General features: G+C 30.5%; 1 protein-coding gene across 1 annotated transcript in view; it reads right to left on the bottom strand.

Annotated features, from left to right (window-relative positions):
* Positions 1 to 845: 845 nt before the first annotated feature.
* The window catches only part of LOC106472961 (pecanex-like protein 3), a gene marked incomplete at its 3' end in the record, with an annotated part of 49,283 nt that continues 38,761 nt past the window's right edge, over positions 846 to 11,367 (bottom strand). Inside the window, exons 11-13 of the mRNA XM_022401488.1 lie at positions 6,524 to 6,629; positions 2,506 to 3,009; positions 846 to 999 (exon numbers count right to left, since the gene is read on the bottom strand). Coding sequence (XP_022257196.1) covers positions 846 to 999; positions 2,506 to 3,009; positions 6,524 to 6,629 — 764 coding nt within the window. The remainder of the gene's footprint in view (positions 1,000 to 2,505; positions 3,010 to 6,523; positions 6,630 to 11,367) is intronic.

Raw genomic sequence — 11,367 nt, 5'->3', positions numbered from 1 at the left:
AGTTATGACCTTTGTACTCTTTTGCTGCTTTAAGTAGGTTGCTAAGCCTTTAAAAATTTTGCACATGGAGAATATGAAAGAAAATAGATTTTTTTAGATTTTATATATACAGTTGAATAACTAAAAAATCATAAATTACTACATCAATACCATATAATTCAACTATAATTTGTCAAGCTTAATAACCAAGCTTTATTTGGGTCTAAAAAAATATGAAATTTCAAGCAGATTAAAGACTCAACCTACCTCATTGAAATCTTTTGAAATTGAGCTTTTGATTGGTTATTCATGTCATATATGGAAGTAAGTGTATATAACGGAGTGTTTCCAAAAATGGAAAAAGGTGGGCAGGGTGCCACTATTGTTGATTTATTATGTGAGCAATATTTTAGCAAATAGAAAAGACCTTCTTATTTTATATTCTAGCTTGTCAATATCTGTAATTTGAGTTCCTAATTCGTACAAAACTATAGACTTAGTATTTTGACTTCACAAACATCTAATTTGAACCAGTGCTGCATTCAACATACCACGTGACACACAAAAATCAATGTTTATCTGTGTTTTTTATATTTACTTTTAAATTAAGAAATTGAGTAATACATAATGCTAAAATTTGTATTATAATCTACAGTTTGATATCAAACTTATTGACATACATTCATGAAATTATAGTTTAATAAAATTTTGAATGCGAGTCAACAAATGAGATGACATGGTCTTTCACCCATGACCCATCTGCAAAGGTTAAAAAAAACTTTTGTTATTTATGTACGAGGTTCTAGAGGTTGTGCAAATTTATTATGGAAACAACATTTAAGGGTTGTGTGCATCTTAGCACCTACCTTGAGAAGTGTGTACTGACAGCTGGCTATTACAAAACAGAACACAAAAGTCCATATATCATGAAAAAAATTATTAGCAAGGCACAAAGCCCCAAGGATGGCGACCAGCACCACCAGCATGACTGACACCACATTTTCAGTGATGGTTATATTCCTAAAAGAGAAAAAAATAATGAATCATAGACCATAGATTTCTTGTTACTATTTCATTTGAAATACATGTTTGGTAAGCATTCTAATCTAAAAACAATGTCAACTATAAAAATAAACCTATCATTCTATAGGTGTTTGAAGAGCCAGACTAGTTTTGGAGAATTCCACTCCTCATCAGTGACCCTAGACACACACCCAATGAAAGAATAGACCATTCCAAGCTTTTACTTGTTCTTAAACAAACGTTTAAACAACTCTATTCAATTATGTATCAGCTGCTCAGTGTTGGCTAACAGTACGAAGAATTAAATTGTGGCGGAATGCTAAAAGTTCTTCAAATACCTAAAGAATGACAGGTTTATTTTTCTGAGTGTAAAACACTTAAATATACCATTTTGATTTTCGATACCTCACTAATATAAAGGCTTGGTTTGGTCTGAAGTTTCATTGGTGGTTGTGTCCAGGGTCACTGATGAGGAGTGGAATTCTCCAAAAGTAGTCCGGCTCACAGACACTCCCCCAATGAAAGAATATACCATTCCCAGCTTTTACTTGTTGTTAAACAAATGTTTAATCAACTCTGTTCAATAATGTCAACTATAATTTAATGATAAAATAGAACTACAATTTTAGTGCTTTTAATTTACAGATAAACACCTAACATCCAACTGAACTAAAAACATCTCAGAAAATCATTCTCAAAACTACTTAAAATGTCAAAAAACAAGTCTGCCACACCAGGAAAGAAAACATCAACTTTAGGACAAGTTTAGGATTGGTTTCATGTTCTTAAAATTATTTAATTAAAAAATAAAATAACATAATACCATAAGAAATTTATTTTCTGTAACTATGGTGAAACTAACTTTAACTTAAAGTCTATTAAAAATTAATTTTAAAAGACATAACACACTCTTACTTAACAGTTGTTTCATGAAATTCCTTTTCCACCATTATCACATTTACATTTTCCACAGAAACAAATCAACTCTCGTAAGTAACATTCTGGTACTAGTTTCTCCAATTTATTTAGGCCAAAAGGTTTAAGCCGCAAAATATTTTTTGATACATTATTGAAAACATTAAATTATTAATAAACCTTTTATTTAATAGCTAAAAATCATATTACTGCAGCAGAATATCTAATTTATCATGCCAGTTCAGTAGCCTATACATTGTACTTAAAAGTCTGTGATTTGAAGAGGCACCTTTTTTTGGACCAAGCTGGCCCTAACACAAAATAACTTTTATTCAACTACAGCAAAGTATCAGTTACAATTAAACTATGACCCATTTAAAATTAATCCTAAAAAAAACTAGAAAATAATCTCAAATGGCTGAAATACTTTATGCAGAAAATGGTAAAACATGTAGTTACTTTTGAGCACATTTTAAAATTTACAATTTAATAAACTGAATATATCTACATTATTATGAAGCACTAATGATGAATAAACGTACTTACCTCTATCAGTCTACACACAAACTACATTGATTCATAAATTACCTGTCCAGCAGGGCTAACAGTGTTAATCTGTCAAATCTCACTCGTAGGTACTTGCACGGAACTATCCAGAACTTGTAGAATTGGCGAGGTTTCTGCGGGTAGCCACAAGAGTCCGTGAACCTAATACGACAGCTAGATGCTAGGTCTGTGTCAGTTCCTGCCTGAGAAATAGCAGCCTGGGAGACATTGGAAGCGGCAGCCACTCCGAGAGCACCAGCTGTCATGCCTTGAGTGGCACGACTAAGTAATGACTCGGCAAAGATCTGGAGAGGAGTCCGCGAAATGTTGTAAGCATGACTTTGAGACAAACTAGAAGAAGGAGCATCCCCTCCCCCTACTTCCTGTTCAGCTCTGGGTGCAGGCAGAAGACTAGCTGCAGAAGCTGTTGGAAGGTCAAGGCCAGACTTCAGTGAAGTAGGAAGCTTTAGAGCATGTAAAACAGCTGCTGGACTGTCTAAAATAACAGTTGATCCAGAACTTGACGATGTCTGAGATGTTCCATTCCTGCAACAACAAAAATTGTAGTTTTTCAATTAATACATATTCCAAACACTATTAATGAACAAATTAATACGCAAATATGCCAGAATGTCACATGAATACAAAATCTACACACAAAAAAAATAAAGTAGTTTATAACAGCTGAAAATTATTAAATACTGTATACCATATGATACATCTAAATTTTTTTTACAGCATAAATCAAAAATGAGATAAGGAAAGTCGTTGCAACTAACTACATAATCTAAACAATGCCTTGAAATCACAGTTTTAAAACAATTACACATATGTAAAAAAGAAATAAAATGTTGTTTCTAATATAAAGAAGATTGAAATATTCTTAGTAACAGTAAATACACTAATCAATTCATGTGGTTTACAATTAAACCACTTAAGTTTTCTAGTTAAGAAGTCATAAATAATATTTACGATATCAGATTTGTTCTTGACACTGCTAACAAATCAGTTCCTTCAAACAATGGTCACAAATCATACATTTAATGTTTTTCTTTTAAATCTCAAGAAAACTGATATTATAAGAACTTTTAGTAAAAATAACTGCAAAAAGAGGAATAGATAAAAAGATATAAATACAGAAATTATGGGGGCCACTATGTATATATTATTATTAACATATAAAGCAATTAAATATTTTTATATAGATTTTAAAATGTTCTTTTGAATTCCATATTCCCACAAATGCTGCCTAAACACATTCTCAACAAACACGATAATTCATTACTTTTTTGTTCAGGAAGTGGTACTTTAACCCTATGGACTTGCGTTTATTTGGACTGGAATTTTCATACATTAGATGTCTTAGTAAGTACAACTTTGCACATCTGTAGATGTATTAATGATATTCTTGTAGTTAATTATAAATGTTTTCGAGAACAAATTTATCCATCAGAACCCAGTCTAAAAATCTCTTTCGCTAACAATAAAAAGACAATATCTGATTTCAGGCATCAGCATCAATAATCAAACATTTGAGTTCAAAGTGATCAAATTTAAAGTTTTTAATTAACTTTCTATTCCAAAATAATATGAACATTCCAAATGTGTCATGTTATAATATTTACTACTCACAGTTTATTATATACAAAAGAATTTGTTCATCTTCACAAGATTCCTTGCTTGGATAAAACTCAAATTCACATTAATTGTTCACATATCAGATTTTCTCCTATCACATTTTAAGCACAAAGTTCATTCAGTTCGGTGGGAAATACAACATATTCTTGCTAATGATTACGGGTTAAGAAGTTTTACAGAATACTGTGATCTTTAAAAAGTCTTCACGTCTACACTTTAATTCCTATGGAAATGGTTTAGGATACTTGTGAACCACTTTAATATACTTACAACCATTGATTTTACCTCCTTTAAGTTAATTTTAATATGTATAGCTAATGCAGTAGCCCCTGGTGGATATGAACCCTCCCAATAACGACTTCCTTTTAAATACGACTTTTTTTTCTGTGCATGGAATGATTTTACATTGATCTGACCTCTCTGACAGATACGACATACGACCATGATTTTTTGGGGGAAGGTTGATTAACGACTTTTCTTCATATCAATAATGTAATTTATAGCGACACACAAATACAGTGTATACAATATGGAACTGAATCTGGTTTACAAATTTCTTCCGGTTTCTCTGATGTAGAATTCTGGACATTTATTGCACTTTATTTTATAAATTGATACTAAAATCGTGAGCTGAAAACTTACAATAAAAACACTTCTTGATATAATAACTGCCAGACTCATGAACATTCAAAGTGACTCTGTTAAATGTGCAAAACAAACAAAGATTGATGATTTTTCATTAAATAAATTTCATCATTTTGTAATATTTTATACGAATGTAATAAAAATGTGATACATGGATGTTTATGAAATAAATTTGATCAATGAATAAATTATTTTACATAAAACACAAAACAATTTTAAGTTATCTTTATTGAACAGTTATCCAACATTATTATTATATAGTGTATCAATCTGCTACATTATCTGACTACCTATTCAGTATATTAACCTTTATACTCAAACCCCTGGGAATAGCAACTGGCACAGCTTGAACTCGGTCAATCGTTATCTGGTTACTGATCGTTTGAATAACGACTTCCTATCCGATGCGACTTTTTTATCATGGCAGATAGGTCGGTCGTCTCTAAGAGGGCCTACTGTACTCACTATATAACAGTTCTGTATATAGTATAACTTTAAATCTTTGGTCAGTTTGTTACTTTTTTCAAATTACTTTCTTTGCCATATTTAAAACTGTTGCAATTTTTCTTTCTAAGCCTGGATATTATTTTTAAATTTTTCGAGGCTTATTGAATTTACAATTTGGCTTTTACAGAAAATTTAACTGTTATTACTTCCTACTACCCACTCCATATGTTTGTTAAGTGACAGAGGTTAGTTAATCACACACACACACACATCATAGTACTTGTGAGGTACTGTTTTCTTTGTATTACATTTAAAATTGTGATATTTTCATTACAGAACCAATATTGTAGCTATCTATCATGTGATTCAGGTATTTATTTAACTTATTATTTTGTAATATTAGTTTTTGGCTGTACTCTTAGTACTGTCCCACTACTTGACTCCACACCTAAAGAGTAACATGTGTTGCAGTAATTTATCTTGGATGTCGAGCTCCTCTAACTTTACATTGTCAGAGCTGTTTAATAGGTTTTAATTGGTCACAAGATGGTTTTAGGGCGGGTGGTGGAAAGTTCAACTTAAAAACAGTTACAATGATGTTACATTATTTGAGTAAACTTTATCTACAACAGTACTTGAAGCTAAAGGCTAGTGTTTGTTTGTTCCATAAGTAAGGTATGGTATGCTATTTCTTTATTGTTACTTCCAATAACATTATTGGTTAGAATATTTAATATATCTAATTTCATTACATTCTAATGTATTTTTTATTTCCCTACTTTCTTGATTAGACATTGTTTTGCATTGTTAATATACTTATGATAACCTAAGTTTCCTAAGTTGGCCAAACCTCATGAGAAAATATTTGGATTACAGCAGAAAACATCCTTAATATCAAGGGTACTCAACTAATGAACAATGTATTCTAATCTTTATCAGCAAAATGATAAGAAAATTATATTTAATTAGCTGTACTCATTATCAAGTTATTGTTTTGTTTTTTTTTGCTGTAATGAGGTAGCATGCTTTGATCAGATGTTAATATTACTATGTACCGTACACCCTAGATGACCTGTGATGAACAAGCAATACAACTTACCATGTGTTGAATGATAAGAAAAAACTACTTACCAATGAGATACAGTTTTATGATCTTGAACATTACATTCCTAGAGTAATGTCTCTTAATCAGAAAAACTCAAAATTTGGTTTTATAAAATTCATGTACAGGAATTTAGAAGCTCATGTCTAATGTTGATTTATCTAGGGTGCCCAAGTTACAAACACTAAAAGCAAGTTTCTATCAATGTGATATTTTCAGCATACATACCATTTTGAGTTTATTGCAGCTTCTAATGTCTTGGGATCAAACGTGCCTTCTAATCCACGGGCAAGCCCACAACTGTGTTCATCAAATGTGTACGTAAACCAATTACCTGTGGTAAAGCACCTGAAGATGTGATAACGGCTGCTTCTGTCTAGTGTGTAGGAATGAAAGATAACTTGTCATTGTGCTGAAGCCCGATGTTTTGTGAATGTGACTTTGTATTAACATACATGAACAAGGTGGTTAATATTAGGTTTAAGTTTGTTCACTGTCAGTTTCACTTTGTATTAACATACATGAACAAGGATGAAGCAATGGTGGTTAATATTAGGTTTAAGTTTGTTCACTGTCAGTTTCACTTTTAGTGGATTGTTTGTAAAAGTCACTTCCTAATTTATATCTGAGTGAAATGTTTTTATTAAACACTTTGCATTATTATACGTCATAAAAACTTTGGATCCAAGACTTATCACCAAATTTAAATATAATTTTGTCTCTCAAAACTGTCAGCATCATTTATGTGTAAACACAAAATGTGTCTTCAGCTTTATTATTATACATCATATAAAAAAAATAAAAGTAGCAAAACATGACTTCTACAACTATTTTGTCGAAAAACAAAACATGTATTCTATACTTGCGTACATTCTGGTCAAGTTTCATAGTTCACTACTTTTTCTATCAGCGATCAATGTATTTTGATAAAAATGTGTCTAATTATTTGATGTTTAACCTTTTCCAATCCAGCAATGCAGGAAACAGATGAAGTTTTTATTAAGAAATTGATTCTTTGTTAATATAAATACACAAAATGCTAATCTGTGAGAACCTGTATTTGTTTATGGTAAACCTACTGAGCCTACTTGCCACCATTCCTAATTTTAAACTGTTGGTCAGCAGTATCCATCACCAACTCTTGTGCTACTCTTTTACCAACAAATTATGGTATTGATCATCACATTCTAATGCTCTCACAATTGAAAGAGCAAGCATGATCAGCAACCACGTTTTGATCCCTGCACATGTCAAGTAGAACATCCTAACCACCAAGTCAATAGCTTGTATTTTCTTTGCTTCTTTCATAGAATACAATGTATAGCAAAGGTTGGTAACAGTAAATCATGTTCTTACACAAAAGACCAACATTAAAGTAAAAAAAAAAGTCTATTTGTTATAAAAACTATTGGAAGATCCCATTCCTGCTGTGGAATCTAAGGATCTTTCTCTTTGTTAATATAGTGGAAAGGACTGTGTCCTCTCTGTATTTTAGCCACTACGGTCAACATCCTTGTCTCTCTCTCTCTCTCTCTCTTGCATAACAAGATGTTTTTGCAGAAAATCCATAACTTTAACAGTATTATATGGTAACTATATCAAACTTGAAGTTTTTATATAAAAAAAAATACAATTTTCACACCTAAAGATCAATATTAGCATTTTCAGCCAGAATAGCACTTTACATGGGTTCAACAGCAAGGTGAGAGACACTTTGGGTTCAGCTAGTCATCCCCAATTTTAAACTGATAGTTAGTATATATTAAGCTCAAGAAATGGAGAGAGTATCGTCTTAACATAAGGTAAATGTGATATACTTATGTTTTTCTTTGTTTTGGGGTTTGTTTGTGATGCTCACGTTTTTCACTATCATTTTCATGATTAACGTTCTGAGATACTAAGAGACTTTATTTGATCCAGAGCTCAGAATTAATTTTTGCAATATTATATCTTAAGCGGAAAATTGTTAGGTGGTGGGATTGACAGCACATCAAACGAAAACAAGGTATTTTAAATTTTATAACAGAAATCTGATAAATTACTAAGAAATGTACTTTGCAGATTAATAAAAGTTAAATAACCCGTTAGAATGGGAGACAAAAGGAAACGTTTCTTAAAAGTTTCTCGAGAACTGTTTGTATTTTATTACACAGTAAGCTGGATGTTACGATAAAAAGCAGCATGTGGGAATTTAAGAGGTTAATTAAGCAATTAGTAGTGCATCATCGTCAGTAAGGATTGACCATGTTGCAATCATGGATAAGTAACTTCATTAACTATCTGTTGAGGAAGCAATTTTACAGAAACTCTAAAAATTTTAGCATTCTCTTTTATTATCTTGCAAGACCATTATTATTATTACACAATAGCAAAGTTGCATAGTGAGATTATACAATATAAAATATGAGTAAACCATATGGGATAAAAATGTTCTTTCCCTTAAATTTTCTTAATGCTTGAACAGTGAAATTTCCCACTTTGCAAAATTCTCTTGTTATTCTCTTATTTTAAGTTAAATGTTTTCTTTGGCTGTTCAATATCTGAAAGTAAATTTTAAGTTTGAGAGAAATTTATAACTTATTATAATTGACACAAAAAAAAAAGAGTGTATGATGTTTGTCAACAGAAAAATCTGACACAGAATAATGTAAAACAAAAACAATTACTCACAACTGTGCATCGAAAGAGGTAAAAAAATAAATCTGTATTTGTGAATTTTGAAAATCCTTCAAAAATGCTCATGATGGCAATAAAAACAGAAAAATAAAATCAAGGAGCTGAAAAAGTGTTTCAGATTTTATTCTTCTAAAACTTATGTTGTGGTTCATGTCAATATATATATATATATATCATATGTACTAAAGTGTGGTCACGTTGTAGACTATAATATTATCAGCAAGCTCTATATTTATGGCCTCATTCATTTTGACCAACCTGAAAACCATCAAGTAACCACAAAAGTATATATACTATAACTTTTAATGTATTAAGTGTATCTTCATGAAATTTGGCAAGCTTTTGGTAAACATTTTTTAATTAAGTATCTTTGCTAAAGACCTGTCTGAATTTATCAAGTTAGAGCATGATTCAGACTAGTCTGAGAGCAAGGTTATAAAAAAAATATTTTTATTTTACAGTTTTCAAATTTTATTTGAATAATCTCTAGAACCTCCTAAATGAAAATCATATGAATATTTTTTAATTAAGTATCTTTGCCAAAGACCTGTCTTTGAATTTATCAAGTTAGAGCATGATTCAGACTAGTCTGAGAGCAAGGTTATAAAAAAACATTTTTATCTTACAGTTTTCAAATTTTATTTGAATAACCTCTAGAACCTCCTAATGGAAAATCATATGAACTTTTTTATTAAATTTTCATATTTTATCTGTTATTATCTCTATCCTAGCACTATATGGCTTTGTTTGTTTTTTGTTAAGCAAAGCTATGCAAAGCTGGCATCTTTGAGTGTGGAAAATTTATGATGATAAATGTTACTATTTAAACTCTATTGAACTAGTAGCAGTAACTTACCCAAAATTGATGTTTATAAATATATAAAAAAGGAAGAAAAAAAAATACATGAATTGTCTATGAAAATATCACAATGTTAAACAAAATACAAAGAAAACAACATGCTAAACATACCATGAGGAGTGTATTAAAGAATGACTTGGATCAATTTGTAAGTTGGACGATTACTTTAAATCACCTTTAATTATAGTAAGTGCAGAGTAATGCACTTGCATTATCATAACTTAGGTCACACTTTAACCTTCTCGCTATGGGCTTGGTTGTTTTGATCATGTTCCTAGCCCCAGAGTAACCCAGAGTAAATATTACAAGTCTTTTGTACACAAAAAGTCAGATTTTTTCCTTGAGTATTTTTACTAAAAATTTGTACATGGATATATGGAGTTAAAGTGTTGACTGCTCCGAATGCAAAGTAAGTTTCATGTTAAAGTTAAAAATAGTCTTCTTCATCTGAAAACTCTCAAATTTCATTTGCATTATCTCTAAAACCTCCTAAATAAATATCAAATGTTTTGTTTTCAGTAAAACATAATAATTTATCTGTTATTTTCTCTACCATAACTTTATATGCATTTGGTCAATTTGACAGACCTTGTATCCACAATAAAAAAAATATGAAATGAATCTAAATTACCCTTTCTTCTTTCTAGAGTGACTGAAAATGGTAACAGAAAAATAAAACTGTTTATCCTAAATAGCTTAAAGCTCATAACGGTATATATCTGTTTATACAAGTTGTAACTCACTTGGCAAATGCATAACTGAGGTTACCGTATTGAATAATGTAATGCACACGCTGCTCGCAAGCACACCTCATGAACAATTATTATTATTTATTATCTTACCTAATCTAATCTTATCTAACCTAATAAGATAATAATTTTTACATTTTAGTTACTTTATAATACTAAATAAAGAAGATACATGAAAAACAAGGAATGTGGTACTTACCTGTGTCATTGTTGTTGTTTTTTTGCTGTTAATTGTCAATGAAAGTTAAGTCTACTTTTGTTTATACTAATGATACTAATACATTAAATAATTTTTATTTAATTAAATAATGCACCTGACAAAATAACAACATACAAAAAGCAGACAATGTCCTATAACTATCATAATTTATTTGGCTTTCTAACTTTGCATTAAGAATCTTTAAAAATTTAGCTATGCTTGTCAATGTGAATACTGCTTGTGAAATTTTCAAACTGGAAGCAAAACAGACAATACTCTGCATGGAAAACAATGTAATATGATACAAAAGTTGGATTTCTATTAGTTATAAATAATATAGTATAAAACATTAGAGAGAGAACTACTGGCAATTTGTGAAAGAGAGGATGTGACAGGTGGGCATGGCAAGTGGGTCTGATTTTCTAGTTTATGGCACCATAAACAAATAGAATTGAAGGCTATAAAAATTATGCTTTGCCTTAGTAATATCTATATTATAATGAGCAATTTACATTAAACAAAAAATTCTGTACTTCTCAGAGGGGTGGTAAATAAATTATAGAAGAGAAGAAGACTTAGAAACGAATGT

Source organism: Limulus polyphemus, unplaced genomic scaffold (assembly GCF_000517525.1).
Source record: "Limulus polyphemus unplaced genomic scaffold, Limulus_polyphemus-2.1.2 Scaffold5773, whole genome shotgun sequence".
NCBI lineage: Eukaryota > Metazoa > Arthropoda > Merostomata > Xiphosura > Limulidae > Limulus > Limulus polyphemus.
Note: the sequence above shows the minus strand (reverse complement) of the source record. Positions and strands in the feature narration are given on the sequence as shown.